Below are 19,479 nucleotides of genomic sequence, written 5' to 3'. Positions count from 1 at the left end.
AAAACATTTAAAATAGCTGCTGATCATCTACGGAGTGGACATTCCAGTAAGTTTCACTCAAGGTCACACTGTGAAATACTCTGAGATTAAGAAGCTTCATCAAAGATATAACAGTCACTGAAATAACTTTAAACTGAATAAATAAATAAATAAAAGCATACTGAAAATTAACCAACAGAAATCAGACATTGCATTGTAAACTAGTAAAACAGGGCAAAAGTGATGGCACTTCCTGAAAAGATAGAAATCAATTTCACCATAGGAACATGTTAAACTAAGGTGTGTCCACTATTAGAATTCCAGGTGTCATTAAACCTGTAACAGTCAGTATACGTACACATTAAAAGCCTGACACATAGTCATTGTGTTGCTTGGTGACAGTGAATGTACTAAAGTGAAAATCAACCACATGAAGGGAAGGAGATTGGAAAGAAAATGATAGAGCAGCATGTTAACGGTAAAGACTAGAAGACTCTTTCCAAGCAGCTTGGTGCTCATCTGACTACAGTTGTACATATTATTCAGAAGTTTAAGGTCTACAGGATTGTAGCCAACCTCCCTAACGTTGGCCACAAGAGGAAAATTGAAGTGAAGAGAAGGGTTAAAGGGAAACAGCTCAGAACAATCTCCAAAAACATCAAAGATGAACTTCAAGCTATAGTACATCAGTGCAGAAGTCTCAGTCACAGAAATCATCTGACTGCAGTGATTACCTCAAAGGGTTGCAGAACAAAATACTAAGCTACAGGTACCATCATTTTTTTATGAGTTTTTTTTTTTAATGAATCTGTTGAACAATAAAGACTGTTGCTAAATCTGCTGCCAACATCATAAATACATTTCTATATGAAAGGTTTTCCTCACAAAAACTGGTGCATATTTATAATTATTATGTTAACAGTCTGTAAAAAATTCATCAGTACCTCAGCAATTTTATCTTACCTTAATTTTAGCTTCCTGACTGTACAAGGATAAATGTTAAAATGTTGTTGATGGTCCATAAAGTACTTGGCCAATACTCTCTATAGTTTCTTGTCAGGTATGAAACATGTAGACCTGTTAGGTCATCAAAGATCTTTTCCTTCTCTGTTACCAAGACTAGAACTAAACCAGGTGATGCCTCTCAGTGTTGGAACAAACTCTGCAAACCTAAAATTTGGAAAAACCTCCTTTAAGTTAGGACTGAAATCACAGCTTTTTACTGGAGCTTCCAAACTAAGAATAAACACTGCTTTTCACTTCATTTTTCCATCTGTCCATCAGGGTGTAGCTCGCATGGTTAAAACCAGACCTCCCACTTCCAATCAATGGGTTCCAGCAATCACAACGTGCTCAGAAGGTGTTCAGTCTGTCTCTGTTTTCTGGTTCTGCCCAGGGAACTCGCCCAGTAGGAAATGATCAATAAATCTGTCCAGGAAGTAGCCTGATCAGATGCCTAAACCACATTAACGGAATTCTTTTAATGCAGATGAGCAACACATTTTCAGGCTCCTCTGGATGACTCATCTTATTTATAAGGCTGAGTCCACCTACTCTGTAGAGGAAGGCCATCTCAATGCTGGCATGTGGGATCTCAGTCTTGTAGTCATGGTCCATATGTTACGGTCACTTGTAACGAGATGATAAGATACCTGAACTCTTCTGTTTGAGGTGAAGACTTAACCCTGATCTAGATAAAGCAATTCAACTCCTTCCATTTTTGAATACAGAGTTAGACTCAGGACACCTGGCTACTTCACACTTGGATGTGGACTGAACCAGTGCACATGGAATGTCCTCATCTCAATTCACCAAAAGAGCTACATAATGTTTAAAAACAAAGATGAGACGGAGGCTTCCAAACCAGATGCTCTTCTATCCCAGGAACAACACAAGCAGTAAGAGCCGTAACTGTGTGATGTCTCTTTCAGACAACCTAAGCTGTAGCTGGTGATGTTATTTGTATGCATCACTACTCCACTGTCAAGAGCGTGGGAGAAACGTGCTGCAGATGGACTCATGGTCTGAGACTGACCTTTACATTTTACAGATTGTTTGGACTCTGCTTATTTCATGTCTGACAATACAGCAACCATTCAACCAGGCTTTTTAATGTTGCTGAAGAGTGTCTTTATTAAAGGACAAACACCGTGAAATTCCTATTACCAGTGTGGTTGTGAGGTTTTGACTGTCCTGATGATTGTCTGTTTCCTCTTCACCACCACTGAACATAACCCAGGAGGGTTATGTTCAATAACCTGAGGGAATCCTCAGGGGAATCCAGCTTTCACTGAGAACAAGCTCCACTAGAATGTGAACTCAGTTCTTAAAGCCACCTAGTACTCCATACTCCCTCAACAGTCCACATAGAATACCTCAAGGGACATGGTCACACACATTTTCTAGATACATAAAACACCACACTACCCAACCTCCTAGCCTTAAGCCTTAATACATTTTCACTGCCTTCACAAAGAGATACTCTTAAAAGATCAGTTGCACAACACTCACATTTGGCCTTGTATGTGACAACTTGGTTGTCTCTCTGAGCTTTCCTCCTTTTGTTTTGGCATTTGATTGGACATGACAGCACCAGAATGAGCGCAAAAATCTTCACAAGCTCCAGCACATTCATTGTAGAGTGAGCTGCAGAGAGAGAAAAATGCAGAGATGTATTTAGTGAGAAGCTGTGGCAGGTAGCAAAGCTGCAGTAATTTGGTGTGAACACATGAGGGAGACGTGAGTATCCAAACTGCATACAGATTTACCTCTGGATATAATTTCACACCCTGATAGTTATCCTACACTGCATCTGTCTATGAAACTATAGACTTTATGCTCACTTTTTCCATAGTGTGTGCTGTGCTAGAACAGTGAATTCAAAGCTACGGTCCAGTGCATTCACATTTACAGAATTTGCTTCTGGTCTTCATTTTTCTGAAACAGCTAAATTGCTCTGATGTGATTTTATGATGCATAACTCCATGTAGTCTTCTTGCCCTCCATCACAACCAGAATTCCCAATAACACTGTTATTGGAATAACACTGTCATTGGGAATTCTGTATCTCTCCTATTGTTATTATTTGATTATGATATAAATGATTGTGTCTGCTTTGTGGAAAATAGTTCCTCTCCATGGGCAACTGTGCTTTCTAGTCATTCCTGTCTTGTTCTCTGTGTTAGCCTTGCTTATATGTTCATATAAAAGTAAAAATAAAATAAAATAATAAAAGTGTCTTGTTTTACAACAGTGAAATAAAAATATAGAGCATGAAATGGTATTAACAAAAGTGATAGGAAATAAATGCACTTTTACCTGTTTGTTCATAAAAAGAGGCACCAGGTTAATCCATGAGTGAGAAGAAGCAGCAGTTCTGCCTGGGAGGGACAAGTTTCAGTGACTGGGTAAGACTTGGATTCAGAATCGAAATAGAGGCAAGACTCACAGCTACTTCCTGTTGTTGCCTTCACAATAAAGCTTTAGTTGCTTCATTTATTTGTGTTAATTTTGAATTTATTTTACAGCAAGTTCTTAATTTCAACATTAAACGGCATTTCTTTTTATTATATATATGTGATTGTATGCCCAGAGTTACACAAACATTTTTCTTTCTTAAAAAAACAAAACAAAAACAAAGATGCATAGCTTACAATGTTGATCTAACCACTGTACAGCTAGGCTCACTGTGCAAACACATCACACACTGTGTGAGGGGAATAGGATAACTACTGTCACATTGTATGACTGAATATGCTAGACTGCACTGACTGGTTTGGAGAGGTCCAGCAAACAGCAATCCAATAATGAGTGGATAGCAAGTTATGGCTCCTTTTTAGATTCAGATACTGAAAACAGGGAGAGAAGGATAGGAGATGAGACTGTACAGGAAGAATGCATGGCAAGACAAGAATCATGTCTGTCACAGTAGCTGTCAAACTGCACAAGGTTTTCAGAAAATTAAGAACACGGATCGATTATTTTTTAGATTGCACTAAAACACACAACTAAAAACATTCAAGAATTCAGCAAACACGTGACAGCCATTATCAACAATAGGATAAAACATGGAAAAGTGAAGAACATTTCCAGAAGTGGCTGGCACACCAAAAGTACTCTAAGAGCTCACCGCTGACTTATCCAGGAGAACCCAGAACAAAAGTCTGGTTCAACTGTGTGACTGTTGGCCATCTTGGACAACCAGTTATTATGTTTAGGGAAAATTACGTTTCAAATAGGGCCAGGCTGGTTTAGATGCTCTTTTTTTCCTTTGATATACAGAATGAATCTTAAAAACAACTTTTATATTCATATTTGTCTGATTTTAATACTTGTTTCATAATATGAAATAATTTAAGTGTGGCAGAAAAAAGAAGAAATCTTGGACCAGTTTTCCTCCCATCTGCCTGAGAGAACATTCTGTATCATGACAGATTCTCCTCTGACTCTGTTCCTCTAACCCATGATTATTATCTTCTAATATCCTTCATCTTGCTAGAATGATTAAGTATTTTCTGATATTTCCTATCACATATATGCTGATGACATCCAACTGTATTTATCTTCAAAACAGCATCAGGTGGACAGGCTGTTCTTTGTCCTATGTTTATCTCAGATCAGTGACTGGCTCTGGCAGCTGATGCTGTACACTTTACACTGGCTCTAAGTGGATGTTAGAATTACAGTTTTTGTTCTCACCTACAGGACTGCAAAATTTCAGATTTTAAACAAACATTCTGCTGTTCATGGTCTTCCATCCCAAATCCAGAGTCTTCTCATTGTTTCGTGTACTTAGTTAAAAACTAAGGGGGCAGGCTCACTTTCTGATCTTGTTTTCAAGTTAAGACATTTTTGTGACTTTTGTTTCTGTGAAAAGTGCTTTAGAAATAAACCTTAATTATTTACTTTAAAAATGAGACACTTCTCTTGAACACTTGAACAAATGTATTGATTGACTGAACAGTAGAGCCTGAATGTTGACCAGCATCCTTGGGTATAGGGAAACATGCGTGATTCCTGGCTGGGAGGAAGTACAGGTGGACTTTAGATGTTTCGAGTCTAATCTTTATGGAGTCGTGTTCGGAGAGGCAACTGGAGAATGTTGAGCTGCTGTAAGAAGCTGTACCTGGGGGATGACAGTATGCACAGTTTCTATTAGCTGCTCCCATATTTCAAACAGACAGGCTCAGTTAGGATTCATGCCCAACTTCTGACATAAATCAATGCTCAGTCTGTGAACTGCCTCAGAAGCTCCTGAGGAAAAAATATCAAATTTAATCAAAATTTTAAAGGGGGTAAAAGAAAAAAAAACAGTTGATTCCTGCTCACCTTTTGTTTTAAAAGAACTTGTCAATATGCTCTGATTGAGGAATAAACTGATCTCAAACACACTGGTCAGGGTAAAATTCAGGATTTCATTCAATTATTTGCAGGCAAACGTTTGTTTAATACTTAAGATCAGGCAGATTTGCCAGTGGAACTGGCCTCACTTGAGCCAATCAGATAACACCTTACTTCTCCTTACACTTGTTACCCATTTCTAATCAGCTATCTGTTCCTTGTTCAGTAATTAAACTCTCCAGCTTATATACTGCCCATGCTCAGCCACGCCTTGCTGGTTCCTCTTGTGTTTCTCCTGGAGTTTTGCTCTGGTTTGGCTCCCTGCCTTCACTGTGGCTTTTGTAAGTTTTTCTGTTCATTTTTCACTAAACTTGAAGAATCTACACTACATCTCCACCTGCTGCATTTGGATCCATTTTGATTATTTTAAGTTGACCTTATGGGAATTTTAAATTCTGAGAGCTCTGGTAGAAGAGACAGACAGCTTCCTGTTTTAGATCAGGCACTGTATTAATCAGGGCACAGCTGGATGACTCTGCACATTTCCATTTTAGAAACATTGTTCAAAAAGTGAGTTTTCTGCACATCTGTAAAGCTGAATTGAGAAGGCCTTCAACATTACATCACATACACATCAGTAAATTGTTCCCACATGTCCTCTTGCAATCTTTTTCAAACTGTTGTTAGTTTTTATTTCATGTCAAAGTCCCTTTGAATCAATCAAAATATTATTGGAATGTTAATTTATTTCAGGAACTCCATCACTGAGTAAAACACATTATATAGATTAATTACACAGACTGGTGTTTTTAAGGCTTTATTACTGTTAATTATGGCGATTTCCCACTTCCTGTGAATGAAAACATGACAATTAGGATCAGAACATTACAAGAGACGTATTTCAGGTTCATTTCAAAAAGTGATGAGACAAAGTTCTGGTATGGCATCCAGGAACTGAGTTTCAGAAAAAAGCAACAACAACAACAAAAAACCTCATTTGGGATGGAATGATGACCTAGCACTTAGCTAGTTAACAGAGTTTATGTGGAGAGCAGCAAGTCTTCCAGACCCCTAGAAGTTCAGCTCTCCCCTAATTTGTTTACACCACTGCCATGGCAAAAGTGACAGATATACTGGATATCTGTCACAGCCGTATTTTTCCACGCTAAGTGTCTATTGAAGTCATAAATATACTTGAAGATGGTGGATGCAGAATGAAAAGTCAAAAGAGGAAGGCTGGTACTGAAAAGCTAAGCAAAAGAAAAAAAGGGGAAAATCTCCATGCAGATGAAACATTACCAAAGCAGTGAGAGCCAAAGGCTGAGTGATAACAATAATGCACCAAAGCGTGAATATAAACAACACAAAAACTTAAAACAGACATTAACTGTGGCTCAAATTAACTATATCACATACAAACAATGCTTTATTTTTAACATTAAAATAAATATAATCAGAGTGAAATCCCTTTCTGGTACTTAGCATAGTAATTTAGCCAACTTTTAATTAATGTAGTTGCTAACACCAAGACATACGGCAGACTAAATAACATTTGTTTGAGCTACAACAAATAGTGCATTTTTCATATATTTGACAGAGAGTTTTCCTGTATGTATATATAAAGATGTATTATTTATGTTTCAGTTTGAGCAAATTACATTACGTCCATTTCATAAAGATTGACACACCTCTTACCTAAAATCTAAAACTTAGCACAGATATAGAGTCTTTATGAACTCACTGAAATCATGAGCTGCCACTCCCTGAGGCCCTTCAACCTGGTTCCATGATCACAGCTTCATGTCCATCCAACAGCCTCACTAATAGGTTCCCATGTGTTAGACATGTAATTGACTTTTGGACTGGCGAGTTCATGTCCTTTTAGGATAACCGGTGTGCAGATTGGTATGCTGATTATGAACTAATAACCTGTGAAGGAATAGTAAAAAGCTAAAGGCAGACAGATTTACAGGATTCCTGTAAATCCTGTACAGGGGATCCTGTACAGTTATTGAGGTCATAATGAAGGTTTATGAGGAGAAGTGAACTGAAGCTAGACCATCCAGTGCATCATAGTAAAGGAACTTCATAATGACTGATGATGAGCTCGACCCCTGACAAGTGAAACCGATAAACTCTGAGATGTAGTGATGGATTGGAAAGATAATTGCTCTTAAATCCTAAACAGCATTTTGTCCAGTTAGATAGAGGTCATCAATGCATTAATATAATTCTTTTTTGACAGTTTCAGGAGTGCCAGTTCCTAAAACCCGCTATAAAACATGCCTCATTCTGCCCTAAAGAATTTCACTTTACAGATTTTAAACAAACAACCTTGGTAAAAAAAAAAAAATAAAAATAAAAATAAGCTCAACAAAAACTCTGAGCATAAATTTCTCCAGTCCTAAAACCCCAAATTCATTTTTAAAATAAATAAAAAGATTTTAGTTCAGAAATTTGGACCTAATGAACAGTGTATCCATATCTGCACCCACTATTTGGTAGCATGTCCTTCCAGACTTTGGTTCTGCTGACGTGTCATGGTGATCTCCATCTCATCTGTTGTTGGGTCTGGTGTCTTTCATCTTCCTCTGACGATGTGAGGCCAGTATGCTAATGACGTCATGGTTCTTAAAACTGGTCCTTTTGCCAGGGTGACCTGGTACCAAATTCTGATGGAAACTCATCATGGCCTTGAAGACTGGCAGCAGAGGCAAGCATGAAGGACTTTAAAATGTCCTAGCAGATGGCTGCTCTCAGTTTGGATTTGATGACGTACAGAGGAGAAACATCCATAGGCAACATGAATCTTGAAAGCATCACAGACTGTAGAGACATCTCACTGGCCCACGTTGGATAATATGCCTCTCTACTCGCCCGTCATTCTCTGGGACCACTGAGTAACATCTCAGTCTCTTTTCTCATTGGCCCCAGTAAGTCACTTCTGATGTTGATTCTGGCCAAATGTTGCTGCTACTTTATCCAGATGAACTGAGAACTGCTCAGAAAGCCGAGATGTTTCCATGACACACCATGGTAGATGGAGGTGATAGCATCTGTGAATGGAGGCAGATGGAGCAGATGCAGCAACATAAACAGCAATGTCTCAACGTGCAGAGACACAGCAGCTGCCTTCCTCCAGGCTACGGCTCTCTCACCCAGCCCACCACTCAGCAGGGACACACTCAAGGCTTTGACAGCAGTTGACATTCTCACCCTGACTTTTCAAAAAACACATCCACACAGTCATACGTTAGGGAACGCTAAAGCGTTATGTCACTCCCAGCTTGATTCGTGTCAGCATTGTGAATTTAACTGTCAAGATAAAAATGAATAACATTTAGAAAATTGCAGCAATATTCATTTATTTCCTGTGCCTTGCAGAAGTATTCATACCTTCAGCCTTTTTTCATTCTTTTGGTTACAAACATTTTAGTGTATTTTAGGACAATGATGTGATAGACCAACACAAAATGAATGAATGAGTGAATCAATCAATCAATAAAAATGATACTTTCTTCTTTGAATTATAGATCAGTATGGCAGGTTTATTAGACAAGTATTGCCTGTTACAGCCAGTTTTCAAGTACTGCCAGGGTTTTTCAATTGAATTTAAATCTGAACTTTGACTGGGCCATTCTGACAAATGAATATACTTTGAGTTAAACGTTCCATTGCCGCTCTGACTGTATGTTTGGGGTTGTCGTCCTCCTGGAAGGGGAACCTCTTCCCCAGGGCCTCCTGGCTGCTTCTGTGATTTATGCTCCTCCATTTATCTGTTTCCTTCCACTTCAGTTGTATGCTGCTTTGTGTTGGTAAATTATTCATAAAACCCCCAATAAAATACAAAGAATTTTGTGGTTAAAATGTGTAAATGTTCAAGAGAAATAATTTAATTTGCAAGCGATGGTGTCTAAGCTGTGACAGAGTAGGACTGTGTAAGCTGTGGAGCGGGTTACTTGTTAACGCTGTAACTTTGTAGCAACAGATTCAAAAACCAGCAACTTTCTCTCTGCATGAGTCTGGATGTTATTCCGATGCTCCTGCTGTCTCCCAATACTTAAAACTGTAAACGACTGTATGGATGATTGTTTATCCACCTCTACCCTGAGATAGAGGTGCAAGATGTACCACCTTCTACATGTTGGTCAGTGAGAATAGGCACCAGCCCTAATATTTGCCCAGAGACTTGTCAAGGGGAAGAGGGATGCTTTGTGTCTTCATGATTTCGTAAGTAAATTAGGGACTTATGGTCATATACTTCTACGGTTCCACTTTCCCTGACCAAAGATAATCATTTCTAAGTAATCAGACTTGTGTAAAATACATGAAGTCAGTGTGTAATATAAACATCTAAAGCAAACACCCTGTACAAATCAAACACATTTGTGACATAAACTGTTTTATGGGTGATTATGTGAGACGTATTTGCAGAACACACTTGTATGTTGTTGTTCATCAATTTAAAAGCATACAAAGCACATTTTAATTTTAGGTGGGGATGAATGCAGCATAATGCAGATTTACAGAGGGTCCCGTCCATACTTGCTGTACACTGGACCAGATAAAGCAAACAGTGACCCCAGCTGGCTAAACTTAAAGCTCAATCTTCAGGCCTGATCTTTACATTTCTGTGTTCCAAATATCAGAGAGGTTCTTCTGTTAAGTTATTCCCTCCATTTCGTTGTTCCCATTTTCTAATATAATCACCATTAAGGCAGGAAGCTCTGATGACGTGTTCTGTTCTTTTGGCGATGGTAGAAGTTTGGCTTGCCAGTTTGATCCCTACTCCATCCTTGCCTTGGGGCAAGACACTTCACCTTCTGAAGGTTGCTGTTTTATCGAAGGGCAATTTTGTTTACAGAGACTTTAGTGCCTATTTCATTTGCTTCATTTATTTTGGATGTTTAATATGTCTTCCAGTTCCAGTGTTAATGTTGATTAAAAATCAAACTTATTGGGGTGCTGTGGTGGCGCAGGGTCAAAGCACAACCCAAGTATGGAGGCCTTACTCCACGTTGCGGTAGTTGCAGGTTCGATTCCCGGCCTGGCGACATTTGCCACACGTCTTCCCCTTCTCTCATTACCCTCTTTCCTGTCAGACTACTTTCAAATAACGGCCACTAGAACTAACAAAACCTTAAAAAAGAAATTAAACTTATTGATCTTTGAGAGGATGTACTTGCATTTTTATACCACTATATTCCTTGAAAATGATCTGAAAACAGAATTATCATTTATCCAGCAAAACTTTATATTGTGACAGGCCTAATGATAATGCAATAATACAAAGTAATATTCCAAAACATAATTCACATATTTGCTGTTATACAGTAAATCTGTCCTTACTGATATATGATGTAGACGTATTTAAAACCGACTTTACAGTTTATGATAAAATTAGCGTCAATTGGTTGTGATACACTGGCATCCTACACACAATGGGCCCATTTTCTCACCAGCAGATCTGTGCTGGTGAGAGAAGTTCTAGGTCTGTAGGTGGCTCAGCCTGTCTTTATGTACAGATAATGAACTGATCAGAGCTCCGAGATGTTCTAGAACATCTTTAAACTTCTCCACCACTTGACCACCTGACCTGAATTCTGGGTTTCCATGATGCCGTTTGTTCTCTAATAAACCTCATAGCAGGAGGACTTAAATACTAAATCATACCACTTTTCAGACTACTTTGGATAAAATGTATATGTTATGCTTCATTTTCATACTTACGCAGAATATTGTGCTGCACCATCACATCAAACACATCCTATTTGTTTAATTTATTTTGGATGTTTAAAATGTCTTCCAGTTCCAGTGGGGGGTTTTTTATATATATTTTTTGTACCCCACCAGGGGGTCTTTTTGTGGCCTCTAGTGTCCCTTATTTTTTGAAAGTAGGCTGACAGGAAAGGGGGGAAGACATGCGGCAAATGTCGCCGGGTCTGGGAGTCGAACCCGCGACGGCTGCGTCGAGGACTCAAGGCCTCCAAACATGAGTCGCGCTGTCCCCTACACACAAACTGTGTTCAACACAGGACAAAATGTGAAAATGCCCCAGTGGTGTACACACTCTACATAGGTTAGAGGTACTTCACAAATAATAAAAACTGTCACAATTTGTTGCATTTATATACATTTTACTGCAGAAGGTTTTGTACAATCATCATCTTCCAACACAAAGACAAAAAAGAAAAACTATTTTCTCATACTCATACTCTTCTTCATCCGCTTGCAGCCACCTGGAAAGGGTAGTGCTGGGGGAAGTCATGGATGACCTTCAGTGCTTCGTTGTACAGCTCTAAATCTGTCAGACAGAAACATCGGGTCATTAGTAAGCATTGCTCGGACACGCTGCAGTACAGCTGTGCTCTTCAGTCAGATGGGCCGTACCAAAGGGAATCCCCTTGTCCTCTCTCAGCAGGTTGTATGTGCTGGCCATTATTTCTCCTTTGTTCGACACCATTCCTATAACCTCCACAATTCCACTCAGCTCCTCTTCAAGCTGAAAAAGAAATGAATATCAAGACTGAAGTGCAACTCATTTTACACCTTGTTGTAAAACAAACCATTTGATATCCATATGCCTAACCATTAGGTATTGGTTGAATATTTATGTTTTTATAATGAGCTTCAGTGATAAGTGATTAAAAATTCATAAAATATTTCCATCTATTCTGGTACTGATTCTTGATTGGAATCAATACTGACTCTTAAAAAGAGAAATTGCAACCCCTGATCCACCCAGCATAACCCTGGGGGGCCTCCTGCTGGTAGATGTTAGATAGTTTTTTATTAGAGTCATAGTCAAATTATTTCCGTACATAGAGTGTCACTTTAAATCATCAATTGAACAGCATTTAAACATTTAAACAGCACGAGTGTTTGAGATGTACTTACAGGTTCGTTTAGTTCCACTGTTGCAGTCTTTCCCTCTCCATCCATCACAGTGAACATTTTCCCAGTGGGATGAACCTAAAGCAGAACGTAGCCTCAGTGTTAGACAGTAAAATGCATGAATGTTATCCACACCTCTAACTGTGTGAAACTCCACTTTCACTCATTGTCTTGCACACCACTCTGACCTTTTCAACACGCCCGACGAAGCAGATGGCTCGGCTGATGAACTGCGAAAGCATGGAGCAGTTTATTCTCGGTTTTGGAACGTCCAGTATACCTGCCATTTTCGCGGGTTGCTGCTGCGACGTTGTTCAATGAGGAGATGAGACAAGAAGTCGCGGGAAGCTTCGTGTTGCTTGTATTTTTTCGCTACGTTAGCCCGCGCGGGCGGTGCGTCTACATTCAGCATTGAGTGCCCTGAAGAGGCTTGTAGTAAACGTTTACATGTCGACAAAAACGAGCGCCTCCAACCATTTTTACGACACATCCGTTGTGTTCCAGGATCTGAATCCCTAGAAACAATAAACAGTTCCGCTGAATGTCTCGAGCAGATTCATTTGTAACAGAACTACAGGTGTTATTATTAGTTTCCTTCGACAGACGGAGCAGGTAGAAGTCAGCCATAGAACCAAAATAACACATCACGGAGGTTATTGTAGAAAGTGCTGACGGAAGGTAGTTTGATCTGTAGAGTCGGTAGCTTCACGCCAAGGAAGAATAATATTAGAGCTCTTAAAGAAGTTAACGTTCAGAGGAGCCATGATGAATTGACTGTCAGCGTTCTGTCGACTTCAGGAGGCTCAACAGTAAGGGCGACATTACGAAAACATTAAAACGACCGGGAGAAGTTAAGCCTTTATATTGGTACCATTAACTGTGTAAAGCTGCCTTCAGTTGACGTAGCGTTTAAAACTAAATTCTTTTATTTTTTTGTCGATGAAAGGAAACCATGCTTCAGTTTTTGGGACTACGGAAGGACGCCAAGAAGTCAACATCTGACAAGGAAGCGGATGGAGGCTTCGTCATTGTTGGTAAGAAGAATGTTTAGTTTGTGGTAAAGGCAGACTGCAGCTACTAGGAGAGAATCCAGACAGGGGTTTTGGGTCAGTCACAGTCGGTGTTGTATTTATTATAGAAGTTCTGTTCGGCTTATTCATGTAGCATAAAATTACAACAAAAGTTCAGATCCGATGACCTTACAGTCCGTGTGTCACAACATATTTCATAAGACAGATAAAAATGTAACTTTAGAAAGCGACCAAGATGGGAGCATTTTGTAATCTCAAATTTTAGGATGAGTTTTCTCCCTCGAGTTCACATTAAAGTCTGTTAAAAGTTGACTCTTACCAAAAATGTAATATTTTTAAAAAAACATTGACTGAAAACGTCCAGCAACAGCCCCTGACGAATGTCCTGTTTTGCAGTGATTATATTCTGAGTTCCATTAGACCATATAATATATCTTTTACTTCATCTGAAGGTCATGTTTATTGCTGCACAATATATTCTCATTATTAAAAGCAACTAGAGAATTTATTGTAACTTAAAGCAAAAATACATGGGAGAGGCACCCAACCATAGAGAAGTACATATACTTTTCAAAAGCCTGACATTTGTGTTTAAATCATCTGTTTTTGATTGGCCTACTGTGATATTCTATTGTTTTAAGATATTGAATTTGGAAATATTTTGCTCTGTGAAATGAATCTTTATAAAATTACTGTTTCACTTTCTCAGATGACTGTCAAGAAATATTGTACCTTTTAGCAACATGAAATATCTTTGAAATGTACTGATATATATGAAGATCAGGGTTAATAGGAAAATGAGAATGTTAGCCAACCAGGTCACTGGAATGTCCAGCTGGTCTCAGGTGTTTTCTAAGTAGGCAGTAAAAAATAAAAACTCCACAAATTTTCCTTTGTGGGTATTAGTCATGTATGAGTACTATTGAACGGTTAATGATCCATTTTAGCTCTTAGACTGTTGTTGATGTAACACCGTTTTGTTCTTGTTAAACCTCTGAGGAAGGCTCTCTTCTGGTTCACCCAGTGCCGTGTCACACTGTACCTGGAACGGAAAGGTCCAGCACTCTGCTCAACCTAAGAATAGACAGAGCACAGCTAAAAATACATCATACTGGAGACGATTTTTATTCCTGTCTCAAGATATCTGTAGCTCGTGAATTCACTGCCTGGCCAAGAAAAGAGTCGCCACCTAAGAAACATCACATTCTAATAAATTTGATCATGACAGATATTTGAATGTAAGTACTGAGGAGAATCAGCTGCAATATTCTTTTTCGATCTGGTGCTACAATGTAGCAGCAGCTTAAAGCTGAGTTGTTAAGTGAATTCACAATATTCTTGGTATCATAATGAAAGGCCAAAGGTCAGTTGGGTTGAGCCAAAACTGAAGTTCATCAATTAAAACATTTTCAGTTAGTTTCACTGGGAAACACTGGGAGCATGTAATGGTTGTAAGTCAGAGCAGTGTTTTATCAAACAGTCAGAATGTTCCAGGTTGTTGTTTTTTTTTTTGCTTTGATTTTTTTTTCTTTGGCGTTATTCTCCCCAAAAGAGGAGATCAATCAGGAAAACATATGTGACCTTACATGACAGAAATACATTTATTCCAGAGTTTTTTCTGCATCTTTTCTTTGGTCTGAAGGAGAGACGACTGACGAACGAAGCCAGAGGGTTAGGACTGTAAACACTGGACAGCCCTCAACAAATGTCATAGTCCAGCCATCAAAGGTGAGCTTGTGGAGGTTTGTGCTTCTGTTCAGTTGTTCCTCTGAGACTTGGGGCCAGGTTTGCACCTCAGTTTTACAGTCACAGTAAAGTCATTTTGAACAGTTTGTCACTGTTATGGTAACTTTGTGATTTTGACATCAGTTATTTGAGTGACCATGCCATCTTCATTTACGATGGTGATGATTCCTTTGTTCCACTTGCACAGCTGATCACATTCTGTGGTTCTGCCACCTGTTTCTCTCTGGCTCGGTCTGATGCTGTCAGGTTGATGCAGTCAGTTGTGTGGTGGCAGCAGTAACTTTGTTTTTCTAGGTTAACTGAATCATAAAATTACTTTTCTGAGCCAGTCTGCTGATGCTCTGGGTCTTTGAGCAGATGTGAAGAAAACCCACTGTGGTTCTACCTTCACTCTGCTTTGAGTCTGAGAATGACCCGAGGCAGGGACAGACATCAGTTCCAGCAATCATGCAGTAGAAATGTAGCTCCATTCCAAATGAAATCATTTTAATCATGATTCCTTTATAAAAATGTTACAAATCAAAATAAATCTGATAGTCCATGTGTTCGATCCCATGGGGCGAAGCTCTTATTGCCCCACTTCATGTCCAGGGTGAAAAATCATGACCATTTTCAAATTATACACCAAATAATACAACAAATATCCATGGGATAGTTTTATTTTTGCTCACTTTAAAACAGTGTACAGCTCATATGTTCTGGTAAATCTAACTCATGCAATTTATGCCATTCACATATTTTAGGTACTTCCTCATATAAAGTAATATTTTAAGTTTGGAAACCGATTTATGTTCTGATGTACACATTTTTAGGTTCTGCTTGTGCTCGGTGTATTAAGGAATTTCAGTAAAAATCAAATTTTTATGCCTGGAAAATTCTAAGGTGGTCTGGAAGCCAAAAGAGTTTAAAAGAATCTCATTGTTTGTGTTTTTATGCATAAGAATTACATTTCTCAAACTGTTTGGTGTAGAATGATCCCTTCCAGGTTTATTAACATATTGAATGTTAGAATATTCTATAACTTTATACAACCAAAAATGCGAAATAGCTATTTATTTTGGTAAAATATGTTGATTTGGTTGATTTTAAAAAAGATGACAATGCAATTGTTGTTAGCAGCTAGCCGTTAGTCTGACACTGCGTAGCGATATCGAAGCCACCAAGCCTTGATAAAATCTACCAAGCTAAAACCTTTAAGGCAAATATCCACAGAGTATGTTTGGCAAAATAGTAAATCACCAGACCCACAGAGAGAGGCTGCAGGCTGCATCATGATGGTCTCTATAGTTAGCATGCTGTAGATAGCTTTGAGATCTATGGCAACCCTTTGTAAAGGAGTGTTGTCAAATGTTGAATTTATCTTCATCTAACAAGCAGAGTATTATTTTTGTTGTGTTAAACTGCCAAACTGGGGTGCAACTACAGTTTTTGGATCATTTAATATCTGTCTGACTTTTCTGTACATTGGATGTGAATAGAAAAGTGAACATGCCCGTTTTACCTCACAGTTCCCCCATCCAGCTCCATCTCAAACAGCTGATGCAAATCCACCTCCAGCTTTACTTGATGTGGGACCAGCAGGCGGCCTTCAGTCTGTGGAAGTCACTTCAGCGCTGCCGGATCTTCTCGGAGACGTCCCCTTCACATTAGCCCCTCATGTCCTGGCCATGCAGGCCGGGTCCAGCATGGTCCCAGATGTCCTGCTGTCCAGAGACGTAAACTACAACCTGGCTAGTTTCCAGTATGACTTCACCTTAGAAAATTCTGTGCTACACAACAGTTAGTCTGTTTGGGTTTTGACATCATTAGGAGCTCCCACTCTAGAGAAGTGGGCCCATTGGCTGATTTTGATAGTTCACAATTAAACTAATCTAAAAGGAAACTGATTAAACAGCTGCAGAGAACCGTATAGCTTTACCATTCTCTAGTTGGCTCCTTTTTTTCTTCTTTTTTAATCTGAAATAGGAAATAATTGATTCAGATTTCACACAATGTTACTGGAGAGAAGCCCAGTTTCTTTCAAAAGTTAAGTTACCTGGTAGCTCAGTGAAGAATAATTTATCATTTGGTCCTATTGTTAAGACACATCACCACCACTTTGTACAGCATATATCAGTGCTACTGTTGGTCATTTGTTCCAGGAAAAGTCCCATTTAATCCTCCTTTGGCTCCAGGTTTTTGTCTGATAAAAGATTTGACCCCGACTCATGTTTAGCAGTATGACAGTCTGATTATTGGTCCTGTTGTTACCAACATCCTTGTCAGGACACGTTACAGGAAATGTTACAAGAAATGAGTTCAAGGTAGTGTTTGCATGTAGGTTAATTTTTAAGAATCAGATGAATAATATTGATGTGAAAGCTTTACTAATCTTATAATACCTTCTACATCTGTCACTTTGAAATGCTGTAAACAAACGGCTCAGAATCAGCCTTTTGTCCACATCTTTGAACTGTGGTAGCAAAACTATATCAGAGCTTAGCTGCAGTTAGACTCGCTTCAAAATAATCGCTATTATTGATGTTTCAAAATTTATTTTTAAGTAGATACATTTACCTAGGTAACAGGTAAACGTATCTAATGTATAAACTGAAAAAACAAACAAATGTATAAATGGTTATATATTGAAAAAATGAGTAAAAATCCTGTCAAACAAATCACTGGTAACAAAAACCTTACATTTACAGTGACAAACGTAGCAAAATGAAGGTTTGTTTCCCACTGATTACTGTCTTCACCCCTTTTTATTGCTCTCAATCAACATTTTTTCCTTCTATTCCATAATTTTCCATAATTTAGAGGCTCTTGCAAGTTTGTCTGTGTATTTTTCTAGTGTATTTTTATGGCCTGCCTATTTTTAATAGAGGTGAATCAAATGCACATGCTCTTAGTTCAGATTTTATTTAGGAGGCATGTGTTTTATCCCTGCAAAAGCTGCGATTCATGGCAGGATGGAGTGGAGGCCCACAGTGGAACTGTGGAACAATATCATGATTTGATCCCGCCTCACATCTCAGCACTTTTAACTTCAAGGTTCTTCTGCTTAAACTATTTTTTGAGATCCTTTTAATTGCTAGGTAATTTCATTTAAAGCAAAAATGCACTATAAAACTCTTTTGGTCTTCCTCTTTGTAATGTTATTCGCAAATGGAAAACAATAGGGGAAGCAAATGTGCAATACATAAAAATGAGGTGAATCTATTTACCGGCTTTAATAGCAGTTGTGGCTAATTTACCATAAGAAGTAAATGACATGGCTAATAACCTGCTTAAATGTGCGGTTTTTCCAATGCGTTGTTGGCACCAAGTGTTTGTTTGTGTCGGTTTCTACCTGAGTATTCACACTTGTTTGAATCAATCATGAATTTCAAGGTACATGCTAAAATACCAATCTTGTGTTCTTCAGTTGGTAACACTGTAGATGTAATGATAATGTATTTTTTTTCTTTGCCTTTGTTGTGTTTAGTGCTGTTTTCTAGTTAATGTTCTACGTTTAGCCATCGTTACCATGCTTCTTTTTTTTAATTGCTCCTCTACCACTTGTGCCTTTATCATACAGACCACCCAATAAAGTCTTTTTCATGTATAAATTAACATTGTAGGTTATTAAAATAATGTTAGTTTTGCAGAAACTATGGCTGATAAATATACCACCAGCATAAAATTACTTAACAAGGACGGAACCTTAATCAGATATCAGATCCAGAGGTGGGTAGAGTACCCAAAACCTGTACTTGGTTAAGAACACCACTACCTCAATATATTTTTAGTCAGAGAGATTTCCATTTTATGATAACAATAATACTAATAATAATGGCAACCTGGCAATAGAAGAACCTCAACTCCAGCGTGTCTGTGCTCAACTGTCTGACTGTACAACCAGAGATTTAAAGAAAAGTATCAAAAGTAAATAAGGTGGATTAGGAGAGCTGCTAACAATTGCTGGTTTAATCCAGGACATGTTACTGTGGAATATTGTCTCTGTTCCTAGATATTGAGCTGTTAGCATGTTTTGACTGTCATGAGACAGCGTCTTCAATCAGAGGTTTCTTCAGATTTGTTGCAGAACTGACTGGAAGTGGAGATCCTTTCTGTCCACAGCATCACCATCCATGACGACCCTTCCACCGATATCAGTTACAAGAACATTTAATTTCCCTTTGGGGTGAAAATAAAGTATTTTTAATTTAACTTAAAAACAATGTGATTGAGGTGCAACTTCTTTTTTTTACATTAAACAAAAATGGTGAGGATATATGTAGTATATTTGATATGGGATGTAACATTTTGACACTGTAATACTGAATGAAACAACTTGTATCAAACCTGTGGCCAGGTGATCATTTAAATTGTGTGTAGGTTGTGTTCATATTCACACCAGCATGAAAAAGAATTGCTCAAATTGATCCTTTAAAATATCTAGTCTTAATCTGAAATATCCTATTTAATTTAGGTTTAAACTGTTGATAGCAGCTGCATGACAACCTAA

The 19,479-nt window shown here is 38.4% G+C and overlaps 3 protein-coding genes across 5 annotated transcripts in view; 1 reads left to right on the top strand and 2 right to left on the bottom strand.

Moving 5' to 3' along the window:
• Positions 1-8,529, bottom strand: part of col28a1a (collagen, type XXVIII, alpha 1a) — a 37,151-nt gene extending 28,622 nt beyond the window's left edge. Inside the window, exons 1-2 of the mRNA XM_028036661.1 lie at positions 8,478-8,529; positions 2,491-2,625 (exon numbers count right to left, since the gene is read on the bottom strand). Coding sequence (XP_027892462.1) covers positions 2,491-2,625; positions 8,478-8,529 — 187 coding nt within the window. The remainder of the gene's footprint in view (positions 1-2,490; positions 2,626-8,477) is intronic.
• Positions 8,530-11,432: 2,903 nt separating this feature from the next.
• On the bottom strand, positions 11,433-12,620 carry rpa3 (replication protein A3). The gene is made up of 4 exons (XM_028035643.1): positions 12,402-12,620; positions 12,217-12,291; positions 11,710-11,821; positions 11,433-11,623 (listed from the first exon to the last, which is right to left on the bottom strand). The coding sequence occupies exons 1-4, from the start codon at positions 12,498-12,500 to the stop codon at positions 11,541-11,543; spliced, it is 369 nt and encodes a 122-aa protein (XP_027891444.1). The 5' UTR covers positions 12,501-12,620; the 3' UTR covers positions 11,433-11,540.
• Positions 12,621-12,746: 126 nt separating this feature from the next.
• umad1 (UBAP1-MVB12-associated (UMA) domain containing 1) lies at positions 12,747-18,584 on the top strand. Of its 3 annotated transcripts, none has more exons than XM_028035640.1 (4): positions 12,747-13,022; positions 13,160-13,247; positions 14,887-14,972; positions 16,499-18,584. In XM_028035640.1, the coding sequence occupies exons 2-4, from the start codon at positions 13,166-13,168 to the stop codon at positions 16,772-16,774; spliced, it is 444 nt and encodes a 147-aa protein (XP_027891441.1). In that variant the 5' UTR covers positions 12,747-13,022; positions 13,160-13,165; the 3' UTR covers positions 16,775-18,584. The 3 variants fall into 3 exon arrangements, with proteins under 3 accessions (XP_027891441.1, XP_027891443.1, XP_027891442.1); XM_028035642.1 differs by having other exon boundaries at positions 12,747-13,063; XM_028035641.1 differs by having other exon boundaries at positions 12,747-13,080.
• The last annotated feature ends 895 nt before the right edge of the window (positions 18,585-19,479 follow it).

Source organism: Xiphophorus couchianus, chromosome 13 (genome assembly GCF_001444195.1).
Source record: "Xiphophorus couchianus chromosome 13, X_couchianus-1.0, whole genome shotgun sequence".
NCBI lineage: Eukaryota > Metazoa > Chordata > Actinopteri > Cyprinodontiformes > Poeciliidae > Xiphophorus > Xiphophorus couchianus.
The sequence above is the reverse complement of the archived record's forward strand: the minus strand, read 5'-3'. Positions and strand labels throughout refer to the sequence as shown.